Genomic DNA, 16,686 nt, shown 5'->3' with positions numbered 1-16,686 from the left:
GCGAGACAGAATGCTTTAAGCCTAATTAGCCATAAGTGCTACAGTAACCACCATGTGCTAATGACGGATTAATTAGGCTTAATAAATTCGTCTCGCAGTTTTCAAGCGAGCTATATAATTAGTTTTTTTATTAGTATCAAAAACCCTATCCGACGTCCTGAAATGTGACATCCAAAATTTTTCGTTTCGTGAACTATAAGCAGCGTTGTTGGGCTTTTCAGCACCTTTAGTTGTTGGGCTTTTCAGCACCTTTAGTCCGCCCAGATCTCACCTCATATTCTCTTAACTGGACCAAGTGTTTAATGGTTGTTTTCTTTTCAAAAAAAAAAAAAAATTGGCAAACCCTAGACGGAGACACATGGGGTAAAATCGGGTTTCCAGGTGAGGCGGCCGCCGCTATCCTCGAAGCATCGTGTTCTGGCGTTCCCAAGTTGGTTTCCTCTTTCTCCCCGCAACTGTCGCCGCTCCCCACCTATACATACACACACAAAATTGGTGATGATGATGTATTGATATTGGGGGATAGATACCTGCTCATTCTCCAATTCGACCTCATCGCCGTCTCCGGTTCCAATCTCCGAAGCCCTAAAGGCCGGCGGAACTCTAATCCTCCACCAGTTGAGAACTCCAATCGTCCATCAGTTGAGATTTGAGGAGTAGGGGATGCATTCTTACGATTGGGATCAGCCCCACCACGGCGGCAATGGCGAAGGCTCTGAAGCCGCCCAAATGCCAGGCTCGGTCCTCCTCGATTTCACGACCTGCATCGACGAGCGGCGGAACGACACCACCGCCTACTCCAGGACGAGGGACGGCCACAGGATACAGGCCACCTTCTGGTCTGCCCTCCCACCGCTCGTCTCCTGTTTCTCTATCTACTCCCCTGATCTGGAGCCCGCCGCCTTCCCCAGGGAGCCCGTCGTCGTGGCCACGGAGGAAGACCTTGTCCTCCTCCGCATGGTCCTGGGCCCTCGATCCGCCATTTTGGAGCCTGATAGGTTTGAATACTTCATCTACCAGGCCGGCGGGGTGCCGTCGCTCCATTTGATCAAACACCCTGGCCCCTCCCGCTCCTTTGGTGATTATCATGTTGGCCTCCTGCGTTGCCGTCCCAAACTCGACGATAGTGATGGAAAATCCCGCCACCGCTGGAAACGAAGTGACGATGACGGTCACTTCTACATTATCGCTGCACTCGGTTACTCAATGGTACCTGGATGTTATGACCTCCACACCTTCGATTCCCGGACCGAAGTTTGGGACACCAAGACGGCCTTGCTGCGTGGACAGCAAGAAAGGGGCGAACATTCATCCCATGTGAACAGCAAGGTCATTGTCATTGGAGGAGAAGCGGGCACCATGGGCTGGGTTGACCTTTGGCAGGGTATACTCTTCTGTGATGTCCTCGACAAAGGGCCTGTGATCCGCTACGTCTCATTGCCAGCGCCCCTCAATCCTGACATAAGTATGCAGGGTTGCCCAAGGACAGCCCGGGACATCGCTGTCATCAAAGGTCTCATCAGGTATGTTGAGTTCCAACACCATATTTTACCGGGTTCGGTCGTTAACGGGAACTACATCGCAAGTGGCTGGACAGTCTCTACATGGAGCAGGAAGGCTACTACTGATCCTTTTGAGGAGGACCATTGGCAGCAGGACTGCAAGGTTCATGCTTCGCAGATCGCTGCCAAAAACAGCCCAATGGGTTTTGAATTGCTGCCTAAGTTTTTTGATGATCAGGGGACACCTCTGCCAACTTTGGAGAGACTCCACACAGGCCATCCTACGCTTAGCTTGCATGATGACAATGTTGTTTACCTCATGTCCAAGATCAACTACCGGGACACCAAAGCGTGGGTGCTTGCTGTTGACATCAGAAACAGGACACTACAAGGAGCTGCCAAGTTTGTTCTGCGGAGAACCCTTGGCATGAGTTTCGCCTATATGTGCAGTTGGATTGGCAAACATCTGCGTATTGCTTCAGGTTATTTTACTTTACCATTACATATTTAGTTGTGTAAGAACCTCTCCATGACACCGTTGGCAATATACTCTTTACATATCTTTATATCATCCTATCATATAATTTATTTAGATTCTACTGTCCTATCATTTTAGATGCTTGTCCTGTGTCTTTGTTGGGGGGCTTAATAACTGTTCAAGAACAATATGTATAACAAAGGTGTTATTATAAAATTAAGGGGCAAGCTTGGATCTGACAGTGATGGCGCGTCCAGAATTTGACACTGATTTTTTTTTTTTTTAAAGGAGTTTTGCCTCTGCTTTTAAGAAAGCATAGTAACAATTTGACACTGACTTTCAAGATGAAAAGTTTCCTGTCTCTGCTCTAGAGCAATAAAATAGCCACATAATGGATACAATTGTTATGCTTCTACAGAAAGAGGACATCACATGGGTGTCATGGCATTCTAGAACTAAAATTGGTTGATGTTAGCATAGTAAGAACAGGCTGAACTTTAGTAGTGATCTTGGATAGAAATGCAAGGGACACAATAAGTTGTCTTTCTACTAGGGCCTGTACAACGCACATACGTTTACAGGCGCTGCTGGGCAGTTTCTAACATTCTATCGATCCCAGGCGCTTGGGGATGGAGTCGCTACTTCGCCTGGTGGTCGATGCTCGGAGCAGTCTCGCGTGATCCTGTGGAGTCGGGGACTTGAGGGAAACCTGCTGCCCACAGACCTAACAACTAACTGATGGCAGTTGAGATTAGTAACAAGTAAATTAATCTGTAGCTCGAAAAGGCAATTTAGCTAGATCTAAACCAAACATGAATGAAGCCTCTGCAATGCATTCGTGAACCAAACAGAAAAATAAAATACAACTAGCTTCCCTTTACATCAAATTCAGAGCTCCATCATGTGAGGTTGGTGAGCTTCAGCTTCTTCTCTAGTGGGACTGTGGGATGATAGATTGGAGATGCACTGGGATCCACGGGTCAGGCGGCTAGCTTGCCCCAAGACCAGGCCATCACTCCCTACCAGGTGCTTTCCACGGGCACCAGGGGCTATCATTTCTGGCCCCTGAGATCTGCACTGGGAATTTGGGAATTGGAATAGGAAGGGTGAGGAAGTGAACCATGAAGGTACATAACCAACTAACCAAGTACGACAGTAAATTAGGTGAAGTGTCTACAGTTTGCGTTGGAGAATTTGACACTGACTACCGAGATCAAAATTTTCTTGTTTAGTGCTGGTAGCCTGGTACATCCAGAAATTTTCACTGATTTTCGAGATTGAAAGTTTCCTGTCTGTGTTCTAGAGCAATAAAATAGCCACATAGTGGATAGAATATGTGAAAATAACATTAAAATTGCTTGATAGTAACATAGCAATAACAGGCTGAATTTTAGTAGTGTTTTTGGATAGAAGTAGGAGGGATGCGATACTGTTACTAAGTTGTCTTTCTGCGTTCACCTTGACTAAAATGTTGGCTATTTTGGTAGGTGCAGGTACAAAGGGTAACCTGAATTGATCAGAGATGTCAAATGCCAGGGTTCTTTCTCAAGAAGCAATCTGAAATCCCTTTGAATTCATTTTTCTATCCTGTGATGATAGCAGAAGCACTATGATGCTAGTTTGGAGTCCCTTCGATTGATTTGGTAGCCTGGGATGATGAACAAAAGCACCATGATGCTGAGGGTGAAGGAGCAGGTGTGGAATTTGTACTTGGGGTTGATATGGAGTCTGTTCCCATGTCTCACCATCTCTACTGTAATAGCATTTTGCAGGAGATGGGTGAATGTCAGTGTTTGTGCGAGTTATATTTACTAAGGTTTTGAATCGGTATCTTGGTGCTTGTTGAGGAGATTATTTAAAGTGTTGTTTGCTGTTTGATATATTTCTACTGTAGTATTGTGCCTTGTTAAGTTACTATATTATTATAAGCCAGATCTAGAACATGTTTATCAATGTTGTCATCCCATTTTGTCTTGGATCAGAGTGGATAAAGTTACTATTTGTATGATCCCTGATTTTGTCGTGTTTGCTTTGGATGAAGTCGATGCTGCATTTTGAGATGTTGTGATAATGAACGATTGTAAGATTGTGCCTTACCTTGTCCACTGTTGTTGTTGGCGAAGGCGATGAGAGGAGGGCCGCAGGGTAACCTGGAACAGTGGTCTCCCTAGGTCTCGCTTAGTTCTTGTCGGGAAGGAGCACCTCAGTTTGACAAGGACTACACCAACAGCAATATGAAATGATATTATTGGTGTATAATGCATCAAGATCAAATTAAGTTTGCGCTAATGGTTCATGTGTTTGCGTGATTAAGTGTTCCATGAGATTAGATAATTGAAAATCGACGAACGTATACAATGTTTGCTAGCGAATAATAACGAGGCATTGGGACTCGGTTGTCACTAGTAAGTGCAATCATCCAATTGAAGCTTAGAGCGAGATGATTACACAAAAATAGACACCAAACATTTACAGAATCGCATTGAAGCAACAAGCAGTCTCTCAGTATTTACCTCAACCCCTATATGAGCAGAGGCTACACCCACAGCATCTGAAATTGCAGCTGTGACCTGTGTGGCTACGTCACGAATGTGGGGGAGTTGAATTGGTGGTTGGCCTGCTTGAGCAGCGCTCGAAAGCCCCAAAACTACTTTTATTATACAAGTACTCCTACATGGCACTTATCTTATTTCTCTTTCATTTTTCACGAATACGCAGTAGTAATAGAAGGGTCATTATAGCAGACGCATGCTTGTAATAATTGTCAAAACAGCAATTGAAAGGAAACTCACATTGGGTGCCGACATCTGCGTAAGCCGTGGAGATTGAGGAAGGCGGAGGAGAAGCTGGTGCTCATGACTGCCTGCCCAAAATTCCGGCCACCGGCATGGAGTTGATCTTGAGGTTGAGGACGCCGCAGACCGACTGCACCTCATCAAACAATAATAATTCACCAAGTTAAGCAAAACGAGATCGCCTTTTCCTGGTGGTTCCGGACCCCGTCTTCGCTCACACCACACGGACACCGCGGTGGATTCCATGAACGCACCTCTGCGTGGACGTAGCTAGTACAGGGGGCTGCAAATGAGTTAGCCGGAGAAGCTGCCTGCTTTTTTTTTCTTCTTTCTCTTCTTCGAATTGGAAGTAAATCAAGAAGAATAGAGTTTAACGGGACGAACGAGATATCCGAGAGGTTGCTGAGGTGGTACGTGCCGTTGCTGCCGTCCTCTGCGGGCCGCGCCGGCGACGAGATCCCGGGTGTCGGGTAGACCGCGGAGTAGTACTTGGGCGATCTGTCGATCGAACCGCCGTGCCGTGCGCACAGCCCAGCTCCCATCGGATGAGGATGAACCGGCGTCAAAGCTTTCTTGCCGTGTAAGAAAGTACTCCGTATACGGTTGGAGTAGGTAGAGCCGTAGAGGAGTAGTAGAGTAGGATAGGAGTATACTCCTCCTACTGCTAAGTACTAGGATTATATTAATTAATAAATAAAGTATAAAGGAACATAAAAGGAATCGATCCACCAACCGATTCCTCGGAGGACTAATCTAATCCAGTTAGGCCCTCTGACATGTAGGTCCAGCTTGAGCAGCGCCTCGAGCAGGATGGAGCCCCGGCCGGCTCGCGCTCTGCGTCTCCCGCGGCGTTGGCAAATCGATTTGTATTTGTAGGCGGCTGTGCTCCGCCCGCCGTACGTGTTGGACTTGACGATGATGGCAGCGGACGCCTCTCCAGCAGCAAGAAACGCCACGACGGCGACGGCGACGGCGACGACGAGCAGTAGCTTACCGCCGGAGTCCGCCATGACGGCTACAGCGTGCACGTGCTAGGGCAGCTAGCAAAGGTGAGGATGGATTGCAAGAGGGGAAATACCGGCCCGACGACGAGGAATGCTTGCTGCTGGGTCGTCGTCCTCGTCAATGGGTACGACGGCGTCGCATCCACGCTCAGGGGATTTTTTTTTTATTTTTAACCTTTTTTAAAAACAAAAAATATAATTAATGACGTTACTTTTTTATTTTCGAATCTAACCCGTTCGTCCCGGGCACAGATAAAACACGCTGTCGCGCCACATGCATCGGCGCGAAAAAATCTGCCACGGCGAATAACGATTTCCATGTGAAACTATAGCGCCGCGCCAACTAGACTGGCGCGGTAAGCACAACTTTAAAAAAATCATATCTTTTTCGTATGATCTTGGATGAAGATGATGTTTATATGAAAATTATAACTCTCGACGAGATCTATAACTTTCTAGTTTTGAGTTTTTTTATTTAAGGTCGTTAAGATGCTAAAAAAAATTAAACAATTTTTTAGCAGTATATTAATCACGTACAAATGTTGTCGTCTTGGAAAAACCATATTTTTCTTATATGGCGTCAAATGAAGATACTTTCTATACGAAAGTTGTAGTTTTTGATGGGATCTACAACTTTATAGTTTCTAGTTTTTTTTCATTTGAGGCCATTAAAATGGAAAAAAATAATATAAAGTTTCAGCAGCATATTAATGACGTCCGGCTCTTGTCGCCTTAGAAAAAAATCATATCTTTTTTTTTGTACGGTGTCAAATGAAGATACTTTTTATATAAAAGTTGTAGTTTTCGATGAGATCTACAACTTTAGGGCCTGTGCAACGCAGGGCGCTTGTGGTCACCAATCCTTATTTGCTTTCCAATTTTTAAACCATATGTGTACTCTAATTAATATGAACGTATTCGTTTGTTTCTTTAAGCGGGGGATTGGTAAAGAAATGGATAATTTCAGTCCTGCAACATGTATGTATCTTATACTAGTACAGGGCGCGCCACCTACGCGGAAAGGGTTGTTACAGGAAAGGTTTTTACGATGGATTAACAGTCATGGATATATAGACTGTAATGCAAGCGACACGTTAGGCACGATGTATATTGCTGAAGACCGTAAGGCATCGAAGATCGAAGATGTCGCATAGGCATACATTACATGTGGTGCCACAGGATTTTTACACATCAATGTGGCTTTGCACATAGTGGAAGGCGCGCACCCTTGTGCGGAAGTACACAGGTAGACACAGGACACAGGTACATCCACATTTCAAAATATATATTGAATCTTTCGATGCAGGACCAAGTTAACAGTCAAGTAGACAGGCACATAGTTACTAACATTATACAGGCATAGTGGTTTATGCATAGTTGAAGTAACGACATAATAAGTAAACACGGAGTGACACGACGAAGTTTCTCAACAGACTCATACATGTTTCCCAGGAGTGATTCCTATGTACATAGGACTGAGATGGCAAAGAAATCACGGCCGTGTCCGATGTGGTGTTAAGATTACAACTACACAAAAGGAAGCTGTACCTACAAGATGACCTTAAGGGACTACAAATTTGTTGTGCTGTTATATGGTTGTTCCCTCGCCAGTTCTGGAGCCAAATATAAAGGCATCCCTGCATAGGAAAACCAAGGTTAACGAAACAAAAGGTTGGCAAAAGGTCATCCCAATATGTCTGTAAGATCAAGCAATATCAATATAGCATATGCCTCAATGAGCTACAAATATGCAATAAGGAGCAGCACAATTCAAAGGGGACAATTTCATATAATGAAATACAGTGTAAAGGTACATGCGTTGGAATGTAGTTTGAGATAAACTCTCTGCACCGAAGAAAACGTAGTTTGAGATAAACTCTCTGCGCCAGGAAAAAAAACTCGAAAATTTTAAGGAAACACAGGCAGAGTTCAGATTCATAAATGAGGTCTGTACCAAAATAATACAGATTTGAGAAAGATGACAAATATAACTGTATACAGCTTAAATGCTTAATCAGATGGTCATTAAAATTTGCTAATTGCTATCATAGTATCATAATGTAGTACATCTACCAACAGGTAACATGTGTCTAACAGAAGGCTTTCTATGGTCCAGAGATCCATGTTTGATTATGAAATCAAGTATTCAAATTGGCATTTGCAGATTTTACTTACAGGCTACAAGACATGGGAATTATTTTCTAAAATGTTAGGTACCATGTGAAGATGAAACATAGATACCTTTAATGGAGCGTAATACAGCTGTTTTAGCCGACATAGCATGAGCAAACCCGAAGTCAGAAAGCCGTAGATAGGGAACAAACAGCATGAATGGAATTTCAACCATTGTAGCGCAACGGATAGGAATCGCAACCTGAAGACGTAGACAACAGTGGATTGCCAACAATTGACGGCGTCGGGATGAAAGCTTATTCTAATAAAATGATTAGCCACATCTAGCCGTCATGGTACTATAAGCAACTTAACAGAGAACTAAAACGTACCAGGTGGAATCGATGATGTGGAGGCTGGAAGCCCGTTCCATTATCTAAAAAACAAGACTGTTGCCATCATGAAAATAGGACTGTGTGTACATTGTATGTATATACGTTGATTAGATGTAGCACATAACTGACAATTTGATAATAGATTAGCTACAGATTAGCCCATAACTGTTGGCACGACTCAGGAATGGAAAAAAATGAGAAGACACTGACAGACTATGCACGCCATGATCATCTTCAGAGTTAAGTCTTACAAAGGAACACATGGTTATCTACCTTTCATCAGGGTTACAAAGACAAACAAGCCTATTATCTGTTATCTCCCTTCGCCTGGAAGGTAGAATATTTTGTAAACACATAAGGAGGCTCGTGCGTCCAAAAAAAATTGATTTAAATATTTTTATTTTGTAAAGGAACACATGGTTTCAATCTCCACAGTAGAAAGAGGTATATGAAAAAATAATCTGCCAATTAGGCCCACATAGACACACAAAATTGCAATTTGCAGCCTTGCTATGACACTGACATATTAATAGCTAGGGCGTAACCTGGATGAAGCTATCCTACTGGTCATGTCCATGGTAATCTCATTCACTCCAGAAGCTTACACTCTATCCTTCTCAGGAATTGTGCATCCACCTATAAAAGGAGCATAGGTCGTTGCACTAACATATAGATGGCTGTCATATCTATCTGGAACACATACATTTTTAGTGTTTGAACACTGGATTGAAACCAAATGAATCTTCCCAAGGAGACGTAGCTACGAAGTTCAGAATTGTGGGCACAAAGAACATAAGCTAAATCTGCATTTTGCGTCCAACCTAGCAAATGGACAAATATCTTTTTCCCAAACAAATAGGATCAGGAATTAGCACAGCAGCAACGAATACATGTCCATTATGACCCAGAGTGGAGTAATTTAAGAGGAAGTGTAATACTAAAATAGTAACTGACATCCAAGCTGATGGAAATGATCAATTGGAACCAACCAAGCTGAGAGGATGAGAAAGAAACAAGAAAGAGGGAGTGGTACCTGAGTTTCTGGCTGACAGAGGAAAGCTTAAAAGACACAAAGCCTAGATTAGGAAACAACTCTATTTTTCCATATCCATGAAAAAGAATTAGCAGGCACTCGGAAGAGTTATGTCTTCCTTTTTTAGATTTCTAGAATGAAATTACACACACCAGCAACTAAAGAAAGTAGCAGAATATAAGGAGGTCCAGTTCCTTTACAGCAAGGTGATAAGCTAATATGTAAGATGTAAGGATTAATTCTTTACTGCAAAGCAGATAGGCATGTTTTAACTAAGAACTTATCCAGATTTAAGCATTAGTTAATTACACAGCAAAAATCAGACTCAAAGCTATATAAGAATAGTTGAATTTGTCATATATTTTGCATGCTATCAGGGAAAACATAGAGGCATTGACCAAGCCTTATATTATGCCTCAGGGTGAGCAGACACCAGAACCTTAGTTCCAGATGTTTGAAACCTAAGTGGATTTGCAAGAAAGAGGAGAGATATGGATAGGAACAAATACATCATTGGCACTGGGGTGTGCTTAGTAATACAACCAACAAATTATGTGAAGCAAAGGCATCATTGACAATGGACTTATGCTCAGTAACAAACGCACAAATTGTAGCAACTAACGAAAACAAAACAACACATGCAAAAGAGAATTGCTAAGATATAATGGCATTGTCATCACAGAACTAATGCAAATAGCAAGAATCATGGAAGGATGAAATAATTAGTCAACACTGCACAATTCCATTGTCTCAGTCTTAAAAAAAATACATCATTGCACAACCCCAAAACCTCAGTAGGTAACATGAAGAATGAAACAACTAATCATCATTGTATAATGAAGGATATCAGTTGTGCGCATGATCCAAAGATTTAGCAAAATCCAATGGCCTCCTAGACGAAGGGGGCCAAGATCCTCGCAGTGAGAAGAGGGAGCCGAGGGAAGGGGAGGGGGAGGAGGGGATAGAGCGCACCACTGCCATGCGCAACGGGCCAGATGCGCCTGTGTGGGGCTCCTCCAGCGATGAAGGCTGGCAAGCCAGATCCACACACATATCCAGGCCTGGCGCTGGCAAGGAGAGCACGCTCCGGAGGAAAAGGTCTTTCTGAGCCAGAGAGCTCACTCATGCCACAACAAGGGGAAGGAAGGAAAGCCTCACATGGGACGAACAGATCCAACAGCAAGGTGGGATGGACACATCTGGTAAACGAGCTGAAAAAAATAGAACGATTAGGCACACTTTATTGTTTGTTGTAAAGCAATGGAAAATTCAAAGGGACAAACCAACCACACGAATTAAGAGTTATCTGAACGAATTATGGTTAGATCTATAGGTAACACCACGAACAAACACCCAAAGAGCTTAGTATTTTAAATACGCCATGATAGCCGCATACGAAAAACATGAGTCTTTGACCAGCTTATACTTGCAAAACTGGGAATGCATGACATCTAGCAGAGTTAACCAACAGGAATGTTTTAATCATAGTGAAATGCTCATAATCTGTAAGTTTAGGTGTTACAGGTTGGGATCAGGGTTGTTCGAGGGGCTTCAATATGGCACTGAAAAAGGTACACATTTTGTGCAAAAATCTACAGTAGCTTACTGAACCAGAAACAAAAAATATATCATTGTAGCTTTTTAAGGCAACCTAGTCTTGCAACCTTTGTGTGGGAGCAGAAAAAATATAGGAGCACAAAATCAACCCAGCAGACTAATTAGGTAACTCATAGGTAACTACAGTCATCCAACCACGAAACTGACAATGTTCAGGTTATTACCTTATTGCAGCCAGCCTTCAAATTGAAATGGGAGTGTTCTGTAAAGTCGACGCCAATTCATGAATTGTTCTTAGTTCTCACATGCAAACCTGAAAAGCTGACACCAATTCATGAATTGAATGTTAGATTTCTTGGCTACAAATGAAAATATGAAGCAAAAATGTTAATGAATTGTGACATACATATGTAAAACGAAAGCCTGCCAAAATGCTGAATGTGCACTTAGCTGGCATTTTTCATAGCACCAACTTCTTATCAAGATCCTAAATGCCAATACCTCAGCAATCTGCAATTGTTTCAATACTTGCCATATTTAATCCTAGATAATTGAGTCAGTGAAGATAGGGAAACAAGGGAAACTGAAAAGTAATCTTTTTGTATGATATGGCTCAGAAAATATGGCCTTACATTCTTAGATGCAATACTGCTTTATGCTTGTCCATTACTAATACAAATGGCCAGGAAAAATTCTATTAGGAATTGACCAAACTATTTTTTTGCCGGAAATGGACCAAGTATTGGCTTGCATGTCACAACTGTTCCAACACAGTACATGGCCACAAAGGGCAAACCTTTTACTTCATAATCAAATGAAGCCAACACAACGAAAACAAAAGTCAAGTAGGAGACTGAATAAACTCGCTATACAATGCCTAAGGAGACGTCTTTATATCTCTATTAGTCCATTTTCCGTGTTAGAACATGAAGCGAAAGGCTTTGCAAGTATAAGCTGAACGGACCTGCATCGGTTCAGTCATTTTGTCAAGCAGGTGGCAAGCAGGCATACGCGGATGGGCAGGAAACTGCTGCGTGCCAAGAGGCCGACCCAACAATCCAGCACAAAGTCAATGGTGTGCATGCTGGCATGAGACACCTCAGATCTAGATGATGCAAACCTGCAGGCAAGAATAAAAGTCAGTGCTGTCAGCATATAAAAGAACAGAGAACGACACTGGCCAACCAATAAAAATGAAAGAACAAAAAAGAAACGTACCAATTCGTCCAAAGTTTGAGCGACCGTGGTGTATCGAAGTCAAGGACATGATGCTGCGAGGGGAGGATGCGACGCCGACGAGAGGAAGAAAAGAAGCGGCGACGACATACAAGCGAGTCCAGCTTCAGTGCATTGCCATGGCCTAGCCCGACTCGACTGACCGGTGTGTCAGCTCCCCGGATCCGGTCGTGGAGGCCCTGGATCGACCCCATCAAGGCCGACAAGCACAAATCGACGCTGGACCCGGGCACCGGCGAGGGAAATAGATAGGAGCAAGGGAGAGATGCCACCTTCACCTGGTCTGCTCGCGCCGAAGACCCCGCGCGCTGGGGGCGCCCCTGGGGCCCACCGACCCACGCCGCCGCACCGCTGCGCCGAGGGGCGCGCTCGCCCCGCACCGACGGCCGGGTGGGGCGCGCCAGCCCGCAAGCCGAGTGTGGGGGCGCGCCGCGCGTGGGGGCGCCCGGGCCGCGCCGCCGCGCCTGGGCGCTCTCACCCCGCGCCGTCGCGCCGGGCCTGGAGGGGCGCCCTCGCGCCGCCGCGCCTGTGCCACAACGAGGAGAGGGAGAGGGAGCGGGAGAAAGGAAGGAATGAGCAGAGTTTAGGAGAGAGCCCGGGGGCGTCGTCGCGCCCCGCCAGCGCCCCGCACCGTGAGCCAGCGGCGCGGGCCCGGCCGGCACGCCGCGACGCGAGGGGAAGAGGAGGAGGAGGCCGGCCGCAGCCGCCGCGTCCGCCCGCGGCAGCCGTCGCCGCCCTGTTAGCGCGGGGATGCAGAGGGAGAGGGAGAGAGCGACGGGGTGAGAGAGTGAGAGAGACAGAGGAAGCTGATAAGCCAGCACTGAAAGCACCGTTATCTGTTGCTCGAGAAAAATACTATTTATCAATTAAAAAAAATACAAATTATAAGCTAAACAAATATGACGCTGGAAAGGAGAATCAGAAGCCGCCGTATATATTTGGTGGGCGGCTCCGGACAACCGAAGCTAAGCACGAGGAAAACAAAAGGCAGGCCCAAAATCCGCTCCAGGAATCATGGCCATCCAATGAAAGATCCGAGGGCCAGAACTATTCAGGGCGTTAAATTATTATTATTATAAAAAAATCATACGGAGAATATAGAGTTAAATAATAACTCCCGATTTCGTTTTACATGTTTACTTTCAGATGCTACAAAAGAAGCCGTCTTTGATAGCAAGATCCGAAATGATTGCAGCAAAAGAATTCGTGTACTCAGAGCTAAGACACTAGCACAAAATGTGTTAGAGGTACTCTGGCACTCTGCACTTGACTAAACTGTACGCTGAACTAAACTTTAGCTCTAAAATTATTACCTATCATATTGACATTCTTACACAAAGATTAGTCCAAGCATTCGAGCTATGGAATTTTCACACCATCCTCTCCTTTGTAATATATACATAATAGAAATTATGTTATTCGAACCACCTGATGTCATATATTAACTTTCATCTACAACTTTTATATAAAAAGTATCTTCATTTGGTACCGTACAAAAAAGATATAATTTTTTCTAAGACGACAAGAGCTTGTATGCTATTAATAGCTGTTGAAAATTTGTTTAAATTTTTTGAGCATCTTAACGACTTCAAATAAAAAACTCAAAATTAGAAAGTTGTAGATCCTGTCAAGAGCTATAATTTTCGTATAGAAAGTATTATTAGTATTATTATTGAATTGGACTGCTGGAGTTGATCCAGCCAGGCTGAAAAACAATGAATCCTTATTTTTGTACCGTGTGTTTGGTTTAGGGACTAAGTGAAATAGGTTGGGTCCAACCTAGTTTTATGAGATGGGATGAACACATCTCGTGTTTGGTTAAGGGGTTAGGATGAACTCAGTTCTGTGTTTGGTTGCAAGGTTCAAGAGGGACAAAATGGACGCCATTTTGACACCGTTAACAGTATCATTAGTGGGACCCGTCTGTCATCCTCCTTATTTTCTTTTTCCCCTCATCTTCTTCTTCTGCTCGCCCATCACCTCCTAGCCCGACATCGCCATGGCCGTCACCTCCTAGCCTCGCCCCCACCCCCTCGGTCGCCGCCTCCCCGCCCCGCCCCGCCCCGCCCCGACCCGACCCTTCCCCGCGTAGGCCTCGACAGCCATGGAGGCCCCGTCTCCCCGCACAACCCCGCCCCCGCCCCTGCAGCCATAGAGGCCCTGTAACACCCAAAATTTTTCATTCTTTCAAATAAGTAAAGTTGATTTAATTGTGTTAATAAGTGTGCATTCAATGGTAGGAAATTAATAATTTTTGGGGAATTAAAATCAATTATAAGATTTGAAACTTTTGATGCATACATGCTGCTGCAATATTTACTCATGTGATGATTGTCCTTGAATTAGAGTTCAAAGGATTTCAAAAAAATATTTGAAAATGCCTTTGGGAAAATTTGTTTGGAAAATAAAAAGGAAAATGAACACCTCCTCCCCTTCCTTGTTTTCGGCCCGCGAGCTATTCCCTGGCAACCGCCGGCCCAGCTCCCCTCTCCCCTTTCCACCCCAGCCCAGCTCGCCTCCCCTTTTTCCTCGCTCGGCCCAGCGCCAGCCGCCAGCCCATCACCGCCTCGCTCGGCCCAACACAGCCGCCAGCAACCGCAGCCGAGCCTTCCTGGCGCCCGCAGCCGCTGCCAGCCGGGCCCACCTGTCGGAGCCGCCCCCTTCCCCGCGCGGCTCGGCAACCGTCCGCGCCCGGCGCTGCAGCAACCGCCGCCCACGACTGGCGACGTGGGAGCGTCCCCCTCCGCTCCTCGGCCTCGATAAATAGGAGCCGAACCCCCTCTCGCGCGCCCCCTGCTACCCCGCTCCAATTTCTCTCCTGCTCTCGACTCGGAAGCCGCAACCGACACACGGCGAAGCACCGAAGACCGCCGTCCGCCGTCCGCCGTGAACCGCCTTCCCCGAGCCGTCTCCGACCTCGAGTTCCCTGCTGTGAGCTTCGCCTTGTTCCCCTCTCCCTCCCCGTGCTGTCTATTTCTCATTTCATGGCCGCTTGTGGCCGTTTTGTGCGCACCCGAGAAGTTCTCGCCGCCGGCCATGGCGACCTCCGCCTCAGCCGCGCTCTCCGGCCGTCGTGATGGCCGGGGTGGGTTCACCTTCTTCCCAGCTTTCTCCCGGTGCTCTCGGTTATTCGAACCGAAGCCCGTGGGCCCCTAACCGCGCTCGCCGGCGTGATCTCGGCCGCCGGCCATGGTGTTTGCCGCCGGAAACACTGTTCCGGCCGGCCACCTTCATCTCTCCCTCCTCTGATCTAATCCGATCCGTTCATTTTAAACCTAACGGCCCTAACTTGTTAGGGAAACCTATGAAATGGCTTCATAGTGTACCCTGCCCGCTCACCTTGGTAGTGACATGGGAGTAATTAACCCGGGCATATGGGGATCACGACTCGCGGTGAATGTGCACCACCTCTGCAGAGGGTAACAAACTGTTATAACAGCCGTGCTCACGGTTACGAGCGGCCCGGAAAACTCACAGAATAACTGGATACTTGATGATGATCAATTAAGTTGTTCTATGATGTAATATGGTAAACCTGACCTTGTTATATGTTCTTATGGGTTTAAATGGGAGCTTAAGCATAACCTGATAATACTTGAGAATAAAAGTTTGACCTATTAAAAATGCTAACTGCAGTAAACCAGAGTCTATCCTTTTGAGCTTCATAACCCCATGTTAGCTTGCTAAGTACGGAATATACTTACACTTGTTTATTTTCTTTACTTGGATAAAAATCCCGGATGGGTAACAGATGACAACGGGTATGAGGATTTCTCGGAGGATTATTAGGCTTGTAGTCAACCAGTTGACCTTCCCTGTGATGACGGCCACGAGAGTTCATTCTATTTTTATTATTCCGCTGTGATGTATGAGACTAAGTTCTATTATATCTCTGATGTATGAGACACTGTGATGATACTATTGTAATTTGTCAGCTTGTGTGTGTGATTGATTCCTGGGCACACACGAGTTTAGTGCATTCAATTTTATTCTTAAAATTGGGTGTGACAAATTGGTATCAGAGCCGTGTTGACTGTAGGACGCAAGCCTAGTTAGAAAATGGTCGTTTTAGCTGCTTTGCTCCTCTGGTTTCTTGCTTACTGACTTATTCTTGTTATTTTATTAAAACATTTATGTTTTTCATACCTTAATCTATTATTTAAAATTGTTGATTCTAATTTCTATCTCACTTTAAATCTATAGATGTCTCATAATCCGAAGACTGCTCGACTCAGCACCGCCGGTTATCGTGCCATGTTCACCCCGCGTGCCCCACCGGCGGAGAGGGAGATTGTGATCATCTCCGACGACGAGGAGATGGCTACACCGACGCCTACTCCTACACCCGTCGCCGTGCCTGTCTACCCTGTGGTGGCTACACCTGAGGAGTCGACGGCTACTTCCCCTACCCCTGCACCCTCCCCAGCTGCCCCCGTGGAGGACGAGGAGATTGGCTGGAAGTGCAAGTACTACTTCAAGCCAGCTCCAGAGACAGCCTACTACCACACTCTCCTCACCCGCGTGCTGGACGACTACTTTCCCGACTTGCACGCCTCCATCAGCTACCACTGCGC

The 16,686-nt window shown here is 45.5% G+C and overlaps 1 protein-coding gene and 2 long non-coding RNA genes across 10 annotated transcripts; 1 reads left to right on the top strand and 2 right to left on the bottom strand.

Annotated features, from left to right (window-relative positions):
* Window positions 1–369: 369 nt before the first annotated feature.
* LOC136522306 (uncharacterized) lies at window positions 370–4,066 on the top strand. 4 transcript variants are annotated; one of them, XM_066516140.1, is made up of 3 exons: window positions 370–839; window positions 912–1,984; window positions 2,600–2,726. In XM_066516140.1, the coding sequence occupies exons 1-3, from the start codon at window positions 664–666 to the stop codon at window positions 2,680–2,682; spliced, it is 1,332 nt and encodes a 443-aa protein (XP_066372237.1). In that variant the 5' UTR covers window positions 370–663; the 3' UTR covers window positions 2,683–2,726. The 4 variants fall into 4 exon arrangements, with proteins under 4 accessions (XP_066372237.1, XP_066372236.1, XP_066372235.1 ...); XM_066516139.1 differs by lacking the exon at window positions 2,600–2,726 and adding an exon at window positions 3,474–4,066 and having other exon boundaries at window positions 370–1,984; XM_066516138.1 differs by lacking the exon at window positions 2,600–2,726 and adding an exon at window positions 3,468–4,066 and having other exon boundaries at window positions 370–1,984.
* LOC136522307 (uncharacterized) lies at window positions 2,925–5,893 on the bottom strand. Of its 2 annotated transcripts, XR_010775852.1 has the most exons (4): window positions 5,160–5,893; window positions 4,773–5,058; window positions 4,078–4,198; window positions 2,925–3,057 (listed from the first exon to the last, which is right to left on the bottom strand). It is a non-coding gene; the product is annotated as an uncharacterized lncRNA (long non-coding RNA). The 2 variants fall into 2 exon arrangements; XR_010775851.1 differs by having other exon boundaries at window positions 4,773–5,887.
* Window positions 5,894–7,050: 1,157 nt separating this feature from the next.
* Window positions 7,051–12,922, bottom strand: LOC136521468 (uncharacterized). 4 transcript variants are annotated; one of them, XR_010775558.1, is made up of 8 exons: window positions 12,095–12,922; window positions 11,841–11,996; window positions 11,283–11,386; window positions 11,101–11,197; window positions 8,832–10,530; window positions 8,284–8,327; window positions 8,021–8,153; window positions 7,051–7,416 (listed from the first exon to the last, which is right to left on the bottom strand). It is a non-coding gene; the product is annotated as an uncharacterized lncRNA (long non-coding RNA). The 4 variants fall into 4 exon arrangements; XR_010775559.1 differs by having other exon boundaries at window positions 8,284–10,530; window positions 12,095–12,147; window positions 12,385–12,922; XR_010775560.1 differs by having other exon boundaries at window positions 8,284–10,530; window positions 12,095–12,147; window positions 12,391–12,922.
* Between the last annotated feature and the right edge of the window lie 3,764 nt (window positions 12,923–16,686).

The sequence above is a fragment of the Miscanthus floridulus genome, chromosome 18 (assembly GCF_019320115.1).
Source record: "Miscanthus floridulus cultivar M001 chromosome 18, ASM1932011v1, whole genome shotgun sequence".
Lineage (NCBI taxonomy): Eukaryota > Viridiplantae > Streptophyta > Magnoliopsida > Poales > Poaceae > Miscanthus > Miscanthus floridulus.
Note: the sequence above shows the minus strand (reverse complement) of the source record. Positions and strands in the feature narration are given on the sequence as shown.

Bases quoted from the DNA above. Each gene is read 5' to 3' on its own strand.
- LOC136522306 (XM_066516136.1), top strand. From the start codon at position 664: ATGCATTCTTACGATTGGGATCAGCCCCACCACGGCGGCAATGGCGAA. The intron at 1,985-2,599 runs GTTATTTTACTT...TATCGATCCCAG, and splicing joins ACATCTGCGTATTGCTTCAG to GCGCTTGGGGATGGAGTCGC.